Source organism: Aythya ferina (assembly GCF_964211825.1).
Source record: "Aythya ferina genome assembly, chromosome: 1".
NCBI classification, from domain to species: domain Eukaryota; kingdom Metazoa; phylum Chordata; class Aves; order Anseriformes; family Anatidae; genus Aythya; species Aythya ferina.
Window position 1 is genome coordinate 175740914 of NC_140296.1, and position 23476 is coordinate 175764389.

The 23476-nt window shown below is 37.2% G+C and overlaps 1 protein-coding gene and 1 long non-coding RNA gene across 9 annotated transcripts in view; one reads left to right on the top strand and one right to left on the bottom strand.

The window, feature by feature from the left end:
- LOC311436791 overlaps positions 1 to 10887 on the top strand; it is a 28703-nt gene extending 17816 nt beyond the window's left edge. The window contains exon 2 of the long non-coding RNA XR_014693087.1: positions 10232 to 10887. This is a non-coding gene — a long non-coding RNA (uncharacterized lncRNA). The remainder of the gene's footprint in view (positions 1 to 10231) is intronic.
- The window catches only part of PPHLN1 (periphilin 1), a 71457-nt gene that overhangs the window by 28877 nt on the left and 19104 nt on the right, over positions 1 to 23476 (bottom strand). For 5 of the 8 annotated variants that reach the window (XM_084519175.1, XM_084519174.1, XM_084519176.1 and 2 more), the window contains 3 exons: positions 10595 to 10842; positions 6265 to 6347; positions 2400 to 2519 (listed from right to left, as the gene is read on the bottom strand). In XM_084519175.1, coding sequence (XP_084375301.1) covers positions 2400 to 2519; positions 6265 to 6347; positions 10595 to 10842 — 451 coding nt within the window. The remainder of the gene's footprint in view (positions 1 to 2399; positions 2520 to 6264; positions 6348 to 10594; positions 10843 to 23476) is intronic. The other 3 variants (XM_084519180.1, XM_084519179.1, XM_084519181.1) reach the window with 1 other exon arrangement.

Sequence of the window (23476 nt, forward strand, 5' to 3'; positions counted from 1 at the left end):
AGATGCATAAAATTTCAACTACTTAAAAATAAAGAAATGGAGGAACTTAAGACATAAGTAATGTGTAGGAGAAGAGCATTAGAAAAAAAAGTTGAAGTGATCCTATGAGCATCTGCTCAAAACTCAGAAGCAATATAAACCATGAAGAGCAGACCCTGAATCTCTTCGCTGCACTAAATCATGAAATGCCTGAGTAGAGGCTGATAAAAAGTTCAGTGCAACACAAGGTTCAACCATTACACACTGTGCAAGATAAACAAACTGGGAAAAAAATTGTTGCAATTCATACATGACAGCCTACTAATCAAGGTGAGAAATACCCTTTCTGCTAGGACTCTGAATGAAATGCCTCACCTCCTTCATTAGCATTCCCATGACACACTTTCTTGGTCAATAAATCATCTCAGACTCCTCCATAATCTACAACAATTGTTTCATTTTGAATCTTTCTCCCACTGCAATTTCCTTTGAGGCAGAGAGGCAACAACTCTTCTCCATACGGCCCACTCTGTTATTTCCCCCATTGCATTACCTTCCCTTCATCAAGAACATGAGTGATAATTTCTCTTCAGCTCTTCTTTCCTGAATCTCTCTACAAATGGAACTGCCCATGCATATGTTCTCCTCTACAAGGCATCTGTGCTTGGATCAGTTTGCTCCTTATTTTTCCGCACTTCACCACCTTTTTAAACTTTCTTTTTCCTGGAGGGAAATGAGCGACTCTTTTGCCTACCTGTATCTTCCTGTTAGTATCAAGAAGTTGCTGATAGCTATTACATTAATGGGCATGATTTGAGAATTCAGATAAATGTAGATCCAGTCTGTTTATTTCTCAAATCTAGATCTTTGGTTCTGTAAGTGTGAAATACAAGGAGGAAATGTAATGCTTCCCAAGATGCTTTTATTTTCCCTTGAATCATTTACAAACAAATATAAAATACAATCCCATTAACTATAAAGTTTAAGACATGACTTTGTAAAGTAGGTACTATTTTGTTTTTGTAAGACTGTTTCTCAAGTTGAAAAGCAGGCCTGCTGAAATGATTGCAGGATTAAAACAGACTGTATTACAAAAAAAAACAAACAAACACAACACTATGTGACTTTGATTTGTTTTAAACAACAAAAGGCAGATGTCTGCATCAAAAGATGCTAGTTAAAAGACACCATGCTTACTAGGTTCTTGCTACTGTCTCTTTGCCAGAAATTACTGTCTACTAATCTTGCCAGCCTTGGCTTTGAAAATCCTGTGTCACATATAGTCTTCCTGTGACTAAAAGCCAAAAGACAGAGTTGAGTCTGTCAATCTGTTCAGGACAGAAAGGTGAGAAAGCCACAAAAATGGTTAAGGTATAAAAGGTGATAAGGGCTCTCCCAGAAACGCCGTCCTTTCAGTGCTAGGCTGAATGCTCCCATGATCTGAGAGCCCTAGGACTCCCATTAGCAATCCCTACTAACCTGCTTTCTCCCCCAGTCAGGGATTCAGGTTATCAAGTAGGTCCCATACTTGCCCGAACACAAGATCCACAGCTGAATTGTCCAAGAGCAAGACGTTTGTCAGTTCCTTGCCAATATTGCCACAATTAACTTCAGTAGTAAATACTGAACTGTTTAAGTTTTCTCAATTGATGAACACTCGCAGAGCCTGAAAGCCTGCTCTGTTAGCAGAGCAGTGAAAAATGATCACTGAAAAGGGCTATAATCACACTTCAATATACGGGCAGAAGACAAGGAGGGGCAAGAACAGAGGGTTCTAAACTGACAATTAATTAATGCTGAGTATTAACGAAACAAAGGTTTAGGGAAGATAAATAAACCCATCTATCAACCAAGTGCAGTAGCAAGGGTAAAGACGTAATTTTTAAGATGAAGGATGATTGCTTTCAAAAAGGAATACCTGAAATGACATGAGAGACTGCCACAGCATGGAACTGAACTCAAGAAACCAGAGCTTCTCTTCTGGTCTGATGTTTTACATGAACACTCATATTTTGACTCAGTAAGCCCTCACTGGTTTTAGGGAGATGAGTAGGCAAGCCAACTTACACCAGTGCAACAGTTCCTTGGGAACTCTCCATGGGAGAGCCAGAGCCTGATTTTGTCAATTGTTGCTCAATATGAATTCAAATCATAGTAACAAAACACACTATGTTTTTGTGGGTTGGTGTTGCATTGTGTTTTGTTTTGTGTGTTTTGTTTTTTTTTTTAAACAACGAATATAGCATCATAAACACAAGGCTTTAGTTTCCTTCTCTCCCCCTTACACCAAAATTTCACAGTACAGGTAGACAATTCCAAGGGTAAATTATAAGACATGCCTTTCAGGAAAGTGCTAAAAAAATAGAAGCTACTGTTTTAACACTTATAACAAAATAAATTGATTAATGCTCCTGTCTTACATCATACTCTGTTCTTTCAGGTAAACTGCTTTCATCCGCCTTTTCTGCCTTTTCAGCTGCCCACTTGCTTGCAGCTTCTGCAAGTTCCTTCTCCGATAGTCTGTTGCTCTTATCCAATGCCTGGAGAAAAACATTACAGTGAAGGTTTAAACATGAAATACATTTCCACATGGAAAAACATCCTCAAAATGAAAATAAACATTTTTTCACAACATCTTGAAATAGGAAATAAGGAAGCCGAAAATTTCATTTGCTGACTTGTTTAAAAACAAAATAAAGTTCAGGAAAATGTTAAAAAAGCACCATATTTTCAGAATCAGGGTTTTTGTTTTGTTGTTCAAAGGTCAGATAACAGAAAAATTTGAGACCAGCCGAGTTTAAAGACAAAGGGATCTAATGCATACTATGGAGTAATCAGACACAAGTGTGGATTGACCTTATAATTCAATGCAATTTTCAGGCGTAAAAGGTGTTGTGGTTTAACCTATCTAACAGCTCAGCACCACACAGCCGTTTTCTCACCCTCCCCAACCAGCAGAATGGGGGAGAGAACTGGAAAAAAAGGTAAAAGCTTGTGAGTTGATATAAAGACAGTTTATTAGGACAGAAAAGAAAGAAAAAATATAGCAATAATAATGATAATAGTAATAATAACGGCCACACTAAGATAGATATCAAAAAAGATACAAAAGGCAACTGCCTGAAAAAGGATGCCACAATGTCTACCCAATAGTTGTTCCACCTTAGCATGTAGATGGACAAAAAAAAAAAAAAGCAAACAAGAAATAAACAAAGAAAACACTTTATCATTAGTTCATTGCAAATTACATAGATGTCCACAGGAAGCAAACACTCTGCAGTCCGATATAGGATTCTGTGTCATAAAGACACAACCTTTAACTGAATTGAGAAGTGAAATACAAAATTACAGAATTAGAATCAGCAAAATCAGGAGGTGACAGAGGTAACGAGGAGTTTGATATGCAAACAAGCTAGTAAGAGGGTTCCTAAGAGGAAGAGGCAATGTAACTCCCAGCTCACTTTTCCAAAGTACACGATTATTCTTATACTAATTTCACTACCAACTGCTGCCTGCCCAATGTTCTTATTCCCCAATGTATGCACAACTTTTACCTATAATTTGACTTCTTCCTAGCTGCCAGAAAATCTTGTATTGTGGTTTTATTACAAACCTCTCCATTTCCTCAAATATAGCTCTGCAAAAAGACATAATCAATATCGTTGTCACCAATTGTTATCGTTGCAAAAACTTAAGATAAAATCTCACATGCCTTACAACACTTCTACAAGCTGAAAATAGAAACTAGCCATTCAAGTATCTGGAAGACAGCAGGGGAAAAAAAAAATTTAATCTCACCAAATTATGTGGGTCACATGTGAATAACATGTACTAAAAATACTGAGTGTATTTTATGTAATAAAGTAGTAGCATTTCCACAGGTACACTCCATTAAAGGTAAGAGAAAATTAAAAGAACATGAGCACACTTCAAATGAAAACATTTGAAACTATTTAGGTTGTAAACTAGCAAGAAATGTGCAAAAAAACCTTTTTTTTTTTTTAATCAAAAAAGGGTGTCTTTTCATTTTTTCTTATGCATAATGCAAGAGCAGCAAAAACCTGTCAGTTTTCTGCTATCTTCTCTGGGAAGCTTTCCTTGTCTCACACATCTGTCTTTGGCTTTAATTACGTTGGATGCAGCCTCCAAGGCTTGTAGTCCAGAAAGATATTAAAGAAAAACACAAAAGATGTCATGCAGCAGTCAATTAAACAGGTGGTTAAGATCTGATAACACCAGCATGTATTAATTCACAGGCATGAATATGTAAAAAAATTAATTATAAGACAGATAAAAAAACCTTTTTCAGATTTGCATACAGTTAAAGTGAAAAGAGATATTGCTGTGAAAGCATATACCTTTACAAGTATTTCAAAGCTAAATTATTACTTAGAGCAGTGAAAATTATCTCCTTTAGTCTAGAGAATGAAGCATACAATTCATTTCTCCATTCTAGATTGTAAGACCCTCGCCCTAGAGATGTTTATCGTGTTTTGGCACAACTTTTTCAGTTGATATTTCCACACAAGTGAAGCACTTACACAGTTTAACTGGGTAGTGTAATCCAGCCATCACCCCAGGAGGCTCCTCTGACAGAAAACAGTACATTACAGGCAGATGTGGGGACTTAAAAGGGACGAGTGATAAAACATCACTGAAGTAATTCCATTATTGCAGCTTATGTATAGCCAATAAATACTTGTGTGACTGGGGTAAAGATTTCAGTCAAACAAAGTTGTATTTTGTGTGGTCTACATCAAGTGGATATACGCAAACCTCTGGCGTCAAAAAATAAAATAAAATATCAATACAGCATCGATCAGAGCTCTCTGGAGAGGAAAGCTATACAAAGAATACTTACAGCTCAAGCTCACACTGCATATTAATACCATAGCAAGAGATTTTGTGGTATCTCTTTGTTCCCACAGATTTGTATTAAAGATTTGGTATTAAGCTGCGGGATGTTAAGTCCGTAAGCAAAATAGGTGAACTAATTATAAAGTTTATTTTCTAATCCAGATCAGCGCAACTTGTGCCTAACAGCTTTTATCTTACTTATTTACATCACTGTAAATACAGGACTTGCCTCCCCCCTTAAGGACATTGGCACTTCACTAGTGCCTAGCACAGCACTTCCAAAAGAGCTGCATAAGGAATAAGTACTTAGAGTGACATAGCACAACCAAAACCTGATTTTTTTTTTTACCCAGTTAATTATTTCCTTCAGTCTTACCTTCTCACAACAAAAATACCATTCTCCCCCTGCTCCCCCCTTTTTTTTTTTTTTTAAAAAAAAACATTCCACTTTTTTTTTTTCTTTTTTTTAATTAAAAAGACCCCCAAGAACCAGGCTAGTATATCATGCTACTTAGGGTGAATGCTACTTTCTAATAGGACCTTGTTCACTCAGAACAATATATAGCATTGTTTATTTTTCATTAAAAAATATTTCTCAAAAATGTAGGGAAAATACTCCTGTGGAAGCGTTCATTTTAACCTCAGATACAATTTCAGGCAAGCAGTCTGTGATGTGAAAATGTTTTTACTGCCACAGGACAGCCAGAACAAAACTGATTGCTGCTGATTGTTCATTAGCGTTTATTAGTCTGTCTGTTTAACTAATTAGTAAGATTATGTAGTTGGTGCTCAGCTGACAAGATTTTTTTTGATGGGAAATTAAACGGCATCATTTAGAATCTTAAAAGACATTTACCAAACTGTTTTGCAATGTGGCTCTGCTCCCGAGGAAATGCTATCATTCTTGCCACATCCCTATGCAGCCCTGCTTCCAGGCCAATTCTTCTGTTCACATTACTTTCCCAATCTGTCAGACACTTCACCTCACTGTTTCCAAATCCAGTCACACCTGAAGAATCACTAAAGGATGGAGTTCAGTGCACGTACATGCATGTCCTATTGATCTTTTGTTCCTAAAATCTGCTTCCCCATTTTTTTTTCCTTGCCATTCCTTTCCTAGCGTACTCCAGGCTTTAGAAAATAGTGATTTAAAATCTATTTAAAATGTCCTTTCTCCTAAAATAAGACAGTGACTACAGAATAAAAAGCGTTGTCAGTGTCATCATTAGATACACAGCATTAGCAGCACCTTCCTGCTAGATAAAGGAAAACCATCCCTTCTGCAGGACTGCAGAGCAATACAAGATGCTCCTTTCCTTAACAGCTGCATACAGCATCTCCTCCCAAGTGAGGGGGAAAAAAAATAATGAATTCCAACAATGAACGACCTGAAAGAATGGTGAGAAGTGCTCAAAAAACAAAATTCACCTTTGATGATGGTACTGCTGTGGAACCCGAAGGTGATGCATCTCTTGACGTTTTCAATGTCTGAACTGAAGTCCTCTCTTTACCTATAATTAAAGAATAAATTAAGAAGTGCAAAATTACATTAAATACATATGCTGCAAATATATTGGCTTTCATAATTTATTGGCAGAAAAACTTCAGTGAAATTTGCTCAGCTCAGACAGGAAATCTATAGCCTCCACTATCTGATAAATTCTGATAACACTTTCTTCTCTTTACAAAGAGAGAAGAGAGAGTTGTTATACTTGGCAGATTTAGGAAACCTCATTACTCAATATTTAACTGAGGAGCACATCAATATGATTTGGCAAGATGATGTCGTTTTACTTTTTAATGTTCCTGTAATAAGCTTAATCCTAGCAGGTGAGATGAAGAATTGCTACCTTTTTATTCTGTTAGCCACCAATCAATCACTCCAGGAAACCAGGCAGTGCAGGAACTGGTTTAGCAGCCACAGTACATTGGAAGGCTCTGCGGTGGGAAATCCTGTATTGTACGAACCACAGGCTAAATTCTCTTTGTATTATCAGAGGTTTTCTTGTAAGTGTTCAAACCAGCAAAATGCCACTTCAGATTTACTACGCTAATCACAGTCTGTGCACAGCCTTGCCACAGGTCGGTTACAGGCAGCCCACAGCACTACAACTGGTTGCAGTGCAGGCTACTGGTTTTCAGCCTGCGGTCTACGGATTGCATCTAAAGGATCTGCAAGAGGTGAACAGGTACAACAGGTCTGTTGTCAGCAGGCGTAAACTTACTAAACTATTCACATTCACTAGAAATTGCACGACTGCTCACAAATGGAAAGTAATACAGACTTATCTTGGCTTCAATTAAATTTGTATCAGTTCAATTAAGAAAGGGATGAATTAAAAACAAGTCTATCAAGCATTTATGAAAATTTGGATATAAATTATTTGAGCAGACTTATTTAGGAGAACCAATACGGCTTTAAATTAATGAATTCAAGCAATAAAAAGCAATAAAACAAGGCATCTCACTCCTAACAGCTGAGCTATTTTCTTTTTTTTTTTTTTTACTCAGTGCTGTAAAATAAGATGTATAGCATTGTTTTGAAATATAAAATATATATAGATAAAATATAAATATATAAAATAATATAAAAAGATAGCAGTATTTCAAAATCTGCTATCTACAAAAAATATAAGGAAAAGTCTATGCAAAATGCATACTTCTCACAGTAGGAAATCAGAACTAGAACCATAGAATGGTTTGGGTTGGAAGGGACCTCAAAGACCACCTAGTCCCAAACCCATGGGCAGGGACACCTCCCACCAGCCCAGGTTGCCCAAAGCCCCATCCAGCCTGGTCAACCTGTCTGGATATATATTCCATATTTTTCACATATTTCCTATGGTGAAAAGCATGTATTTTGCATAGACTTTGTGTTCAAGAAAGACTTAAAAAGCTGGTCTTCTACTCTTTCCTCACATTTCCATGCCATCTGTGTAAAGTAGACTGGTAGCACAAAGCAAAGATCAAACAATTGCTCATCTCTGCACGTTATTAGAGGCAAATGAGTTACTACTACCATGATGCTGAAGGCCTACTAATCCATGAAAAAAATTTTCACAGCTACTGATAGGTCTTTCAAAACGTTACTGATAATAGCTGGGGAAATTACTTGGATAAAAGTAAGTGTTCCAAATTACAATTTAGTCCCTGATTTGAAAATCATGCTAAATGGAAAACATTTAAAAACATAGCAAGCAGATGTATTTAAGAATTTCTAGTGGCCAAACCAAAGATTAGATTAACTATGAATTACCTTTAAGCACGAAAGATCTTAAACAACAAAAAGAACACCAAAAGGAAAGCTGTGCAAAAATTAATAGCTGCTATAAATACAATGCATCTGACAGAAACAAAAAAAAAGATGGAAATAATCACATCTTTAATCTGTCACACTCCCCAAAGCACAGAACGCCACCCTGACATCAACAGGTAACATACAAGTTTTGCTCCTGTGATACCTGCTTTTCAGCCTCATGATGAGCCACATCCTTTCTTAAAAAAAAAAAATGCAATAACTATTTCAATTCTGCCTTTGACATACCTCCTTCATCACACTGGATTCTTTAGAGATTACCTAACTTGAGTAGATTATGTGTTTGTGCTTGAACAGACAGAATTACTTGAAAGAGGTAGCAGTAAATTAGGCAAAATTAAGAAGAGAAAGAAACTGCTGTATATTTTCAAGGCCCTTTATTGTGAACATACAACTATTCTGAACCATTGAACATGATAGTTGCTAAGTAGTGCTATTTGCATTCCTGCATCTCCTTGGCACAGCACTCTATAGACCCCTTACTGGACTGGCCTGACCAAGCCATGCCACCCTCCTTCCTACACGTTCACCCAACGTAACTGGATTGAAAAGGCTCTTCCCACTAGCCCCTTCTGTTCCTCTACTCCAAAAGTTCCTGTATTTCCCTAGTTTTTTTTGTTGAAATCTTGTATTTTTGATTATTTCTGAACGGCTCAAGAGCATGAAATATTCCTCCTGCAGTGGAAGTCATCAGGTCAAACTGATTCAGACAGCACGACTTTAAGCAGTATTACAATATTTAAAGTATTAAAAGTTCCGCATGGAACAGCATACAGTTCACTTATTGAAGAATCCATTTTTCTAAAATGAACAGACTAAAATGGACTGCTGAAAATATGACATCAGTCCCATTTTATTTTCCTTCTAACCATGTAATAGATGAGCTTACCTAGGACAAATCATTTTCGAACAGTATGCTGGAAGTTTTATTTAAAACATTTATATCTTGCAAGTAGATCGTTTTAATTCAGTCATCTGCAGGAACAGATGAACCAGAGTACTATATTCTGGGGAACAAGCTATTATAGAGAAATAGTCAGTGTACAAGCCATCTGGTCTCTTCATATCGATTAAAAAATGGAGAAAGGTGTTTAACCATGGAATTGAAAAGAAAACCCCAAAGCCACAGACTTAAATATAACTATCTCTCTGGACTGGCATCTTTTCTGAAGATGTCTGCTTCCACCTCACCACTTCCACTGCTGTTTGAGTAATTCTGCCTCTGCCAATGCACTAAAAAGTGACAGAAGTCAGCTCAGAATTGTAGGAAACACCATAAACATTTATGTGTTTTTCCAAACATTTTTTTTTCATGTAACTCCTGGTAATTCTCATCTGTACATCGACAACACTCCTGCAAATATAGTTGAGTATCATATTCTCTTCCTCTCCTACATTGACAGGAATTTATATTCACTGGGTATTACTACTAAATGTTACAATAATTGCAATGATCAGCTAGAAAGCTAATTTGTATTCTACCACTAAGTGAAATAATTCCTTAGTATTTAAACAATGTGAATTGAATTCCACAAGAAACTTTTTGGCAAGAGGAGCTACATAATTGTCTAGTATGCCACATATCAACTAAAAAAACCCTAATTAATTAAAAAAACTACTGTCAAAATGAACAGTAGGTTTGTGTAGCTCACTAGAATAACATTTGCAGAAAGGAAACTCAAATCCAATTAATTTACATAAATTGAAGAAACAGCAGTAGCTAAGATTGTAGCATACTTTAAAAATGCAATTTTGCTTATTTTTGCAAATTAAATATTTCAGGTTTTCACTTTTGAAACAGATGATTCATTAAATTATTTTTTTTAAAGATTAACAGCTGAGCTTTTACAAACCAGAACATATTCCTTTTGTTATTGACTCTACATTTCTTTGAAGAAAGGAAGATTTAAGAGAACCTGGCAATGAATTTAAATTGCTACAAAAATAAATTAAAAAATAATCCACCAGCATCAAAGCCCTAACAACACAGTTCTAAAAACATTTTCAGAAAATATAACAAGTACCAGCATGCACCTTAATTTCTCCAAATTTTTAATCCCCCTTTTCCCCTGGTTGCAGGAATAAAAGCCTTCATCTGCTACAGATGACAGCTGAGTTTCTTCTAAGGGAATCCAGAGAAGTACTTAAGAAGTAACAGAAGCAGTTGATGCTAAAATGAAAATAACAAACTAAACTGGGAAAAACTGCACAGCTGAGAGTTCTGCAGTCAGTCTGGAGGTGCTGTTGAAATAACACCTACAATCCCACGCATGAAATACATAGAGGAGCAGACAGTACAATGAAGCAGCTGAAGAGCAGACAAGTAATTGGTACACGATGTCTCGTTTTCTCATTGTAAAAGAGCATACGTAAAGAGAAAGGTCGTATAATGAGTTGAAGTTTCACCTCACGAACCAGTTCTCATCATTAATCCAGCATTACCTTGCTGAGAAGAAATATTTCTTTTATGTAAAGATGACATACTTCTGCTATGCTGAGACTGGTGAAAAGGATAGGCTTTGCTTCTTTCAGGAGAGTAGCTCCTGCTGCTGACACTAGAGCCAGATCTGCTGTGCGGAGAATCCCTTCGGCTCACTGGCGATTCCCTGAAGAAAAGAGAGTCCCTCTTATGAGGGGATCGCTCTCTCATATAATGAGAAGGATAGAAGCTTTTTCTTCTGAAGCTGTCCCTTTGAAGACAACAGAAAAATAAAAGTTACTTGGTTATCCTTCCATTGTTTGTACAACAGTGCTAGATAATACAACAGCAACCTTTTATGTCTGATAAATACAAACAGATTAGCTGTCATCTGAAGAACCAGTCTGAAACAGTGCTATATAATGAAGAAAAATCAAGTAGAAAAATAGAAAAAAATTGAATGCATCTTTTCTGTCAAATTTCATTCAACTACATCATAGCTAGAAGCTAGCTGCACTTCTGTTTCTTGATAACGCAGCTAAAATATAAGAGAACGAGGCATTCAAGAAATTGAGATTCTCACATTTTGTTTTCTTCAGATTCTCTCCACAATCTTACCTTGAAACAAAGTCTGACTATAATAGTAGGAGAAATGCATACACAAATATTGCTCACACTATTTGGCTGTTTTTCCATTCTATTTTTCTCTTACCTTTACTTTTATGGGAATATCTCCCTCATCTGAGTCCACACACCTTGCTACAGGAAATAACATTGAGGGATTTCAGTTTATTTCCAGCAAGTATGAGCAAAACTGCAGAATTTCTCACCTTATGCTTATGTACCCACCCAAGGTCAAGCCCTGAATGAAAAAATGTATTTATTTATAGCTATTAAAAAGTCTGCCTTTTGCAATATGCAGTATTTACTTCAAACACTTCTATAAAATGCCACAGACACACTCAATATTACATGAAATCCATCTGATTTGAAAGTATAATACATGAACAACGGAAGTTCCTGCTAAATTCATGTATTTTAACTCCAGACCATAATGAAAACATGTTTATCAACATAATTTGCAGGTAACCGGTATATGTAAAGATAAAAAACAAACAAACAAACAAACAAAAAAAACTACCAAATTCAACTTTGCATACAGAATCTCCAACTTTAACATGCAAGCAAACATCTACTGAATCTAGAGCTGTGGCATTTCCCTCAGTCAGAAGACAACTTGTGAAGAGAAACAAGGTTTTCTCAGCTCCTCTGACAATCAAAGCATTGCTAAGTAAAAAATAAAGACTTCAAGGCATTTAGTGTAAACTAGAATGTACCTTTTTCACTGCTTTTCTCTATTTCTCATCATAGTCCAACATTAAAAATAAGCGAATGCCTCACAAAGACTAGCAAAGATCTGGTGGCTTCGTTTAGCACAATGTAGCTATAGCTAATTTTATGTTGATGGAGAAAAGGAGAAAAGCCCTCTAGTGTACAACTCCTGTAGCATGTTACAGAGGCATACTTGTGGTGGCTAACAAAGGCCTTCAGTGTGCCAGCGGTGGTTTGCACTACTGACACTACACAGGTAGCACCACAGTGACACAAGCCCTCCAGGCCACTCACACTAACGGGTTTTATTCAGTAATGATCCACTTTTGGCATGGAGAGCACATCTACACAAGTGGTTCATCAGAGCACAAAAATCCCACGAGCAACACAGAGCTTATTTTACCACAGAAAAATCGTGGGGGGAGACAGAGAGGGAAAAGATGTGTTAACATAGCCAGTAAGACTGCAGACAATCCTTCAGCTTATTTTTCAAATTCCAGGTGGAACGTAGCATCAGGAAGACAAAAATCATCTATATTTCGAAAATTTTCATATTAATGGGAAGCATGAAGATATAAATAGCTGTCAGCCACTGATTTTCAGTCACACACTAGTGAAACAAAGCCAGTTTTTACAGTTAAATAATTATTTCTCTGTTAACAGGCTATAGGCCTTTCTTCGCTATCTTATCTTAGCATACTTTACAGGCCTACGTACCAAAATTGCACATGACAACGTTACAAAGATTTGTATCTAAACAATTTTAATTTCCTTTCTGAACATTTCTTCTTCTGTTTCTTGTGACACTTCCATCTTCCCAAGCAGGCTACCGAAAGAAACAAGAATTGCTAAATAGTGCTTCAAGATAACAGTCCCTATACAGTAGCCATTGCACAGATATTTGCACTAACAAATGAATCACCAAAGCATAATCCTCCTGCTTTCTTCAAAGGCCCTAAGAGCAACACGCATAGCTTTGAACACTACTCTTCAGGAAACATGTGGAATAACCAGAGACTTTCCAGAAGGAAATAACTGAAATGATCAGGGGCTGAAATAACACACTTAATGAATAAACACTCAAAGCCTTTTGTCTTAAATGTAGGAAGAAGAAATTTGAAGTTCTCAGATGAGTTCTCAGTCCTGTGAGGTGTAGGTGAAAATAGGAAAGCAACACCTGCATTAAATGTATGAAGGGTTTAAGTAGAAATAAACATAAACTGGAGGAAGAAGGAAAACGAAAAGACAGCTCAGACTTCAGTAATGGTAAAAAGCCTAGCTCAGCACTTAACTAGTTTGTCTCAGCAAGTCTCCATAAATATTTGATCAAGATGCTCTTTAATGAATAATAAAGAAATACTTATCAGGAACAGGCTAGGTACAGCACACTTTCTATGCAGTTCCCTCCTAATGCTCTCTGTTGGATTTGAAAAAAAACCTGTGCTTCATTGACTGTAACATCAGTGAGAACGATGCTAAACACAGACTTCAACAAATCAGCTCTGCTTTTAGAGACACAGCCCAGGACAAAGAGGCATTAGTCTTAACCAGAAGTAACTCAGAGTTAGGGACACAACATTACAAAACATTACAGTGGCCAGCAGGCAACAGAAAGCAACTACAAATGTTTTTCTAAATGTGTAATTGCACAAAACGTGAAAAGATCTACTAGGCAAATTCTGAGATTTTACATGTTATTTGTTGCATTACTCTCTGTAACATACAGAGAGTCTTTGACCTTATTTATTTATTCTTAAAGCTCCAGCTTTCTAGACTGCTACACTGCTTTTATGCCCAAAGCACGTTTTTATGAGCAAGTTATTAAGCCCTAGTATATAGAGAAGTTTATTATGGAAATTTTTACAGAGCCCTAGCTATCTAACACATATAACAGTAATATGCACATAAGAATTTACAAAATATCATTGGAGCACTTTTAAAGAGGAAAACATTTTAAAACCTCATTCTGCAGCAATATTATGCACAAAAAAGCAGAAATTTTATTTATCTATGTTTTCGTTTCATCACCCTATGCTAATTCTTCACTGGACCCAATCTCGTACACGAACACTCAAGCTATTTACTATATTAACTATATTAAGGCTGTTTTGGACAGCACAGCAACAGCACAGCATTTCTGATGTTTTCCATTAATGCAACAAACCACGCTGAACAGAACAAAATAAGCATTGTTTGACTTTTTTTTTTTCCTTAAATACTTAAACTAACATACACCTGCAATTTGGTAATGAAGGCCCCAATTCAGCAAAGCAGTTAAGCACATGCTTCAGATTCCAACACATACTCAAAAGGTTTATTGAGCAGGGACAATATTTATTAGAGATTCAAAATTTTTGCTCAGCTCTAACTTTAAAATAGAATGACTCCCTTTAACAAGAAATACAAATTAATCCCCTTTAAATAGGATCCCTCTTATCTCTGTACTTGGTGTTTACATCTCTCACCTAGTCCTGGAAAGCACAAGTTAGTTCCCCCAGCTGTACTGCAGTAGGAACTATCAGCTTTGTTAACCTCCACAAAACTTGACCACGAAATTCTCCCTAAAGCTGGTAATCTTGGATGAGCTCCTGCACTTTTGTAAGTAAACATCCATATACATACACATATATATATACACCATCCACCAAGGGCAGCTGAGGGAAGAGCATAGGTCTGAGAGTTATTTCAGTTAACCATCAGATCCAGTTCCCTGGAGGGGAAAAAAACAAAACAAAACACAACGAAATATAGAACAGGCAAAGGTACAGTTTTCTCTCTAGCAGGAGACCAAGGGAACACAGTACAGGGGAGCTTTTCAGTTGCCAAAGGATAGGAGAGGATCGTAAGCTACCCCTACTGCACCGAGCTCTTCTGGGCTCATCATCCCCAACCATTTTAAGCCCAGCAAACCATTCAGTACTGGGGAAACTGAGGGCTATAGGAAGCCCTCAGTGTGGTACAGATTAAGCTAGAAGCGAAGAATAACATGAACTGCTGTGCCAGTATTGTAATGTGAGAGAACATAAAAGGCAAAATTCAATCACCTACTAGATATGAAGCGCCTGGAGCGGAGGCATAATTGAGTATGTGAAAGCACATCACACGTGCAAATAAGGGAAAAAGCTGCACCATCACAAAAGAAAATATATGAGGAGAGATTAATAATCAATAAGAAAAAGGATGACAACATATATGGATCTGTAAGATAATCTGATTTTTTCTCTCATTGAATTCATACTGCCTGGCAACTGTGTACAAGAACTCGTGCTTACTGTTCTCTTTCAAATTACAGAACTTGGACTTCTAGATCCCAGTAAAGACATCTATCTTTTTAACTCACGCATTAATCAATCTACAGTGTGATCCAGCCACAGAGGACACATCTCACACTTTTGACACTGCACTGAAAAGACTTGCAACTCAACAGCATATCACAGTGCAGCAGAAACCATATGGGTGCTTTCAGTAACTCACAGGTGAATGTGGTCTACCACCTAGACGAAACGTCAACTGATAAGTTTTAATGAGCCATCCCATCTGAGGAAGATTATTGTTATTGACAAAAGGGTTAAATATTCCATTTATAGGCTTAAGCTCGATTATTAACCTTGCTTTAAAACAACTCACAATTTTATAAACTGAGGAAAGGATACACACCTCTTAAGACACTGGACTCACGTGCAAAAAGATGGAGCACTTCTCCATAAAGACAGGCTGAGGGAGTTAGGGTTGTTCAGCCTGGAGAAGAGAAGGCCTTACAGAGGCCTTCCAGTACCTAAAGAGGGCCTACAGGAAAGCTGGGGAGGGACTCCTTGTCAGGGAGTGTGGTGATAGAACAAGGAGTAATGGCTTTAAACTAAAAGAGGGTAGGTTTAGATTAGATATTTAGAAAACATTTTTTACTGTGTGGGCAGTGAGGCCCTGGCACAGACTGCCCCATCCCTGGAGGTGCTCAAGGCCAGGCTGGATGGGGCCTTGGGCAACCTGGGCTGGTGGGAGGTGTCCCTGCCCATGGCAGGGGGTTGGAGCTGGGTGGGCTTTGAAAACCCTTCCAACCCAACCTATTCTGGGATTCTATAAACTACAACAGACAAAACTTGAACTCTGCTTAACTATACGCCTTTTCTGTCTTAAAATACGCCGTGGGGGAAAGAGAGAGAGGGAAAAGAAAAAATACCAACAAAGAACCTTCTTGCCTTCTTTGCCAGGATAATGCAGGGCTTAACAGAACTACCAATATGATTCAGCTGACCTGGAAAGCATTTATCAAAGTATACTACATCCTCTCAATTTCTCAAAATTTCCTGCATGTTAAGCACCCAAAAAGCAAACACGAAGGGTCAAGAACACTTCCAGCATTTTCAAAGTAAATCTAGATGGTTGAAGATTCTGGCTACCATCCTCTCTCCCAGAACCCATTCCCTTTCTTTCCAAAGTTTGCAGTATACATTTATGGAACAAAGCAGCAATTTACTTTAGCTCTGCTTCATAGACTTGCTATAATCCTTTGTTTTTGTCCAAAGATCTTTATGCTGATTTACCATAACTTAAAACAATAAATTACAGCATTGTAGATACAAATAATCACATCTGGCTCCATCAACCTTCATTTGAACATCTGAAACGATGACAGATTTCTTACGACAACTGGTTTTGAACATTATAGCTGAGCAAATAACTACAGTCCTTGAAAATAGCATTTGCTTTAAATGAAATTAACGTAATTTGGTCTAGTCAGTATAATCTCATTAACCTCACATGAAGGTAGAAGGCAATAGGTATTGGAGGACAGTGATAAGTCTTGTGAAGAGGATAGCTAGACATACAGCATGTATACCAAAAAAATTAAAAATAAATACAGTACCATAGAAGTCATTGTATGCAAACACCAAAACTCCACACTAATGGCACTTGTCCAACTTATTCGATATGAAATCTATTGAACTCATCTTCCTCCTCCACACCCCCAGATATCATAGCAGATGAGGGGAAAAAGAGAAAAAAAATAAAAAAATAAGATAACTCGAATATTACAGTACCATTAGGGAGAAGTGTCTATGTCCATTAATCAAATAGCCAGGCTATGCAGTTCAGCTGAAGCTGGAAATCAGATTACTTCTCTCTTTATCCTCAGAGAAGCGCATCCTCTTTTCTACTGTCATCAAGGATGTAATTTATTAAACTTGCTGGAAGATAAACTCAAACAATAGAAGTATATTCAGACTTAGACTTTTTCTATTATCTGACAAACTATTGCCAAGCACACCGATTATGACAAAGGAATTAGTAAGAGTTAGAGTCCGTATAAACGTAGATTTAATTTCCACAGAATTAACAGCAAACAGATTTATACAACTGTATGAAGAACGAAGACAAAACTATAATGTAAATTAGACAAATTAAGATCAAATCAGACAAAATAACTTCATTCAAATGCATGCAATCTTGGCTTCTCTTCTTTTCAAAAATGACAGCTTAATAAGTCCTATAATTTCTCTACAATAGAAAATAAATCATAGAGCTGAAGTTCCAGAGCGCATATTTGCTTAAAGTGATGCACAAACCTTCAATTTCTAATAACAGCTACAGCAATTTCTTCAGCACAAAATACAGCTGATAAAATATTTATTAACACACACTACTGTAGGGCCAGATTTCATACTCTCGACTTTATGAGCAGCATATCATCCCCGAACAGTCATGCAGTTCAGATAACAATCTGAATGAATAAACTTCTCAGTATAATAGCAACTGAATCAATTCCTAATCAGACTTAATTCAAAATTGACACCACTCACATCTTGTATCTCAATATAGAAGCCTTAAATTGGAAGAGAGACAGGAAGCAAGATAAGTTATCTCACATACTCTACCCAGATACCCTAACAGACCAGTGAAACTGGTTAGCATTATCACTTCCAGAGGAAGTTCTAATGGGACAGACCTTTCTGAATCAGCACTCAGACATCTCACTGTCATTTTACCACAGGCACCAAGACCAGAACATGAGAAAGAATTTTAAAGAGTTCCTCTGGGGTACCAGAGAACGCAGGGCTGGATGGGGTGGGAGACGGAAAAAATTCCCAAGTAGTACAGAAATCAAGCACAAAGGTATCGAGAACAAGTATCTGAGGATAGTAACGTCCTACAAAACACAAGTAAGCAGCTCTGTGGAAGTTTTAAAGTAAGTTTATTGTTTGTTTAAAGATCTTCTAAATCAGGGTGAGAAATTACATGAGACTTTGGAGAAAAGTAAATGCTGTTTACAGTCATGCAACTTTATATTGCCAAGTTCCCAAGCAAAACACAGTGTGGGTGGGTGGTGGGGTTTTTTGGTTGGCTGGTTTGGGGAGTGGTTTTTTTATCCTCTTTTTTTTCTTAAGAGAACAAACATCGGAGTGTTATATTCTTCTAAAAAGAACAGCACATAAGAGAATTGCTAACACACTTCACAGTCTGTGTTTGCCATGTTACAAGCAGTGCAATGCAGGCAAACGTTTGTCTAACAATACACACGCTAAGCACCACAGATAAACGAAATATTTCTGCACTATATTTTTATGGGCAGAAGTCAATTGTGTTATTCTTCATGTTGTTATTCTTCTTCCCAAATGCTATCTTTAAAATTCTTAAACAAAAGAACCCAGAGACCATGAAATACCTGCTAAAGGAGCTCTTAGGACTTCTCATCAGTGTGCTGCAGAACGCCATTAGTTCACTGATACTTAAGAGAAAGCACCAAATAGCGTACTGCACCAGTATACACTGATTTGACCAACCCTTGTGCTCAATTTCCTAGCACTGTCGATAAAAAGCTGCAGAAGGAAAGAACAAGTTGGGGAACAGGTTTGTAAGCAGCAATTCCTTATGTCAGCAACACTGATACACAATGCCCTTGTTATATTTAGTGGTTGTTCCTCTTTCCAAATTCTTTAATGAGATCTATAAATCAGAAAAAACACTCAATTTTTCCCTACATCAGAAGAATAGTCCCCAAATTTCTGTTTTTAGTGTTAAATTAAAGTAAGATTTGAAGCAGATAGGTTAATTTGGTTTGATGTGCTTATGCCCCCACAGTTTTGCAATAGCAGTATGGACTTCTGCATAGCAAATTTAAATAAAACTTTGCAAACTCTCTTTACTTTCAGGTTTCCAAAGATAAAAGCCATTATTATATGGCTATGAAGAAAAAGTATATTGTTCATTACTATTTTCTGATCTCATTGCTTCCCGTCAAGTATGTAGCAAGTTTGTTCAAAATTAGAAAGTCCCAACTTAAGGCAGACATTTCCTCTTGTAGATTTATTCAGCTGTCTAGCTTTTTTTGCCCCCAATTTGATTTTTTCTTTCACCTTGGTTGCAGTTTACAATCACTATAATACACATGTCCATCTCTCTTTCTCTCTCTGTTATTTTTTAAAGTTATTTCCTACAGACTACAAACAGCACTTACTTAAATATATTCAACAGAGACAAGCCATGCTACTTGGCTAATCTCCATATTAAAAATCCTTTTGGAACTACTGTACAGCTTCAGTCACTTCGGTGATTTAGTAACAGTTAACTTCAGAGTGCATACAAGTCACACTGATTCAAATTGATGCTGCTACAAACCTGATCTTCCTTGGATATGAATCCACATTCTCAGTGGCTGCCTAGCTTGGCACTGATGTTTTTTCTCAGGCAATCAAACTGGCAGCAACCACCTTGGTTTTGGTGGGTCAGGATGCAGTGCCAGCTCACTGAAGGGTGAAATACATGAAACAGAAGCAGAAAGAGGGAAGAGCTGGAACAGCACAAACCTATATAGGATTAAACTACTGTGGAAAAAGATTTTTCCTGTAGGAAGGCTCAGTCTCCATACTGCATTCATGACATCTATTTATGATAAATCAGAGGTTCCTTGGCAGAACTTCAGAGTAGCTAAAGTTAGAAGCACTAAGACTAGGTGTTTATATATAAATTTATTTTCCTAAAAATAATATGTACACATATTTAAACAACACTGAAAACACAGTATTCTGACTGAATAATTAACATAGATTCAAAGAATTTTTTAAACAGAAAACTGTTTAACAGAGACATGTTACTAAGGGATAAAAGTAACAGCAGCTGAAGAAAGTTTTTGAAGAAAATAATTCATTATCATCTCAACTTCAATCGCCTCTGTTAACATACTCCTCTGCCTGTCTTAGATAATCCTTGTACAAAACTCTTCCAAAAATGCATGTACTACAACAAAAATTGTAGAACCCATACTGAGCTTCTACCTCATCAAATTTGATCTGAATTGATCTGAAGGCTGAGTTAACGCACTCAAATATCCTTCTTTCCCATTCTACTTCCAAACTGCATAAACCTGCTCTCAAACAATTTCAGGGAAATAGCCAGGCATACTACAATAGTTAAAGAAGGACTTCAGTTAACACAGTGCAACCGCTTCTGTCAAATTTCAGAAGAGAAAGACACTCAGCCAGCTGGCTGAAGCAGCACTGTTGAGTGTCACAGATTAATATTCACTTGCACTTAGACAAAAGCATTCATTACCAACTCAAAACCAATATTACAAAGTTTTGCATACAAGGGAAAGAACCTTATATGGTTATGCAAATATGTATCAGGAACAGACATCAAGACTAACATTAACTTGTTAGCATACAAAAATATCAACACATTTTAGAAATAATACCAGTGGCATGAGATCATGGAGTTGCTTTATTAACGAGCTTTTCCTCATTCGTAGATTGTAACAGATTGGGAGCAGCAGGTGGAAATGTTCTACCAAGAACTTTCTCTCTGCAGCAAAATCCTTAACAAAAGGATGCCCCTACTGTCAGCAGCACCAAATTTGTTTTTGCTTACCCTCCTCTACTAAAATTTACAACACATCTCATTGCTTACTCTAAGGGGGGGAAAAAAGGCAGCTTGTGTTCACCTAAAGAAACAGCATCTAGGCAAAGCTCCTTCTGCCATTCCCACCCTCTCTCACTGGGAATTAAATTCCCCTGAACATTTAGTCTGTACCAAATATAACAAATAAGTCCATGGAACCTATCAGATGAAGCATTTATCTTAAGAGAAATTAGGTACAACTCCTCCGTGACAATACTTCCCCCATCCTGAGAAAGACATGACTGCATTCATAAAGCCAATTTGTTGGCTGGTTGTCGAAATGACTTCAAAATGACTGAGCTAGATGCCCAACTTCGCAGTAGCTGTCTGGACTCGAAGGGAGACTCCCACCTCCTTCCCTCCCCACTGTTTCTCAGTTCCTGGCTGGTTTTCAACACATTTGTCAGGAAGCCCTTCCAGAATAATCAAGTCCTATCCATGGGAGTTTGCCTCATTATTTCCCAACAGGGCTTTAACTTGCTAGCTTCACACCATCTCCCACCTGATTATAATGATAGCTTTAAAACCAGAGCAGACAGGCTTGGTTTTAAAAAGTCTTCTGAGTGAGGTGCTACCCAGGATCTTGCAGCGTACAGGTACATCATAAGCAGAGGGTCTCCTGACAGTTCATTAGCAGTATGTAAACATCACTGACTGAAAAAAAATAAAAATCCTTTATTCAGCAAGGTGACTTGGTTTGAGGTAGCAAATCACTGCTATTTCAAAATGCAACTGAATTTGAACACATTATTGATTTTTTCCTTATCATAGCATAGTTACTAATAGCTATGGTAAACAGCTACAGACACTGTTGAAAATGTAAATACCAACTTCATATCCTGATGTAGGACCTTACAAAAGCCACAGTGGGCAATAGTTGTCCACACAAGAAGCCCTAGTTCCATAAAATACAGCATTTCCTTAGATCAAAAGCAAGCTGTGTAAACACAATAGCAGCTGAGAACCACCAGAATGAGAACCTGTAACTTCTTTGTTACCAATTTTGGAGTGTTGAATGGCTGTCAATTAAATAATTACAGGACAATTTACTACCTAGGTGTTCTTTATTCAGCAATAATTCAGAGTGGGTTTTTAAACACGTCAAAACTTTCTTTGACAAGATTATGACTACCTGTCTTTAGTCCATAGAGTATTTTGTCAGGCCTTAGAGTCACAACCTAGAGACCGTATTTAAAAGTAACTGAAACATTTCAAGGGACTGTCATTAAAGTATAAGAAATACCATAGGTGCAGAATCCATCTGAAATCACCTATTTGTAATAATGCTTTTTGAAAAAAAAAAAAAAAAGCTCACACGGTTTTGTCTTATGGCTCTCAGGTGGAATTAAATCAAAGATTTAGAGTTGTCCTAAATTTCATACAAAGGGTAAGACCTACCACAAGAGGTTGTATACTTAGAAGTCTGGCAAAAAAAAAAAAAAAAAAATCATCTGGTGGGAAACTCTGCTAATTTAACAATTCCCATACACGACAAACCTTGAAGTGTTTTGATCAGAAAAAATGAAGCTCCCATGACTTCACTCCAAACCTAAGTACAGCTGCCAGACCTCTCTACTACCAATACCAGTCAAAGGAGTCTCCCACCAGCCAGGAGGAAAATCACAGCTCAAACTTCTACAGGAGCTTACAGGGTCGTGGTTCAATAGCAGGAGTTGACCTCAGAAGCTCATCAGGAGAAATGATTGAAAGAAAAAGAAACTAAATGATCATTACAGCGCATATAACACGGAAGTTTGACACCCCACCACCACCTCAACCTGAGCTGGAAATTGCACAGGCAATTAAATCAGAGTTCTTCAGGTCCCCTGAAGAGGAACAAGATTATCAACGGATAATTTTTAAAAGAGAACGTTTCCCACAACTGGATTGAGACATTCTTTAATGAAATAGAAGAAAACAGGTCTTTAACAAAAATTGCAATCAACAATTATTCAAATAAAAATATTTAAAAATTGAAAGCAACCAATCAACAATTTCTAATAGCTGATAGCAAAGGCAACATTCACCTTACAGAATAACCTCACAATTAGCTGAAACACACAAAAACATCCAGTTAAAATACAAGGATTTTTTACCTCTTCCCATAGTTTTACATTGTAGGGTGAGGGCAGAATAATTCTACTACTGAAACCTTGTCCAACAGACAGGTTTGTTTGAATTGAAACCTTCCTCCTTTCAGCTGTGCTGGCCCACAGTAGTGCACAGTTCTAAACACTTCTTAATTAAATGCAGTGTTTTAAAACTGCCCTGCTCTGGCTAAGTGCCCACAAATGCTAAGGTGTCCCCATCACAAAAGAGCTAAAAAGATGGTGAAGCAGAAAACATCTCAGTGTTGAGAGCAGAAAACATCCCAAACATCTTAACTACTGAGCTGTTAAGACTGCTGTGTAAGATATGTAGTGTAATGCAATGTCATTAAATATGAGCTGTAAACTGGAACCTCCTTTTAACTTATCTATTACCTATTATCTTGTTCCAAAAACATCAATTCCTCCCTCTCAAAAAATCCTACGCTAAGGTAAAATTCTTCAGCTAGCAGCCTAACACAATGGGTCTTCTGAGGTAGATTTTGACAAACAAGTCCCTGCCTGGAGTTGCAGACAGGTATAACCAACCTCCCACAATGACCTATTGTGAGGAAACTGGAACTTGGGATATGA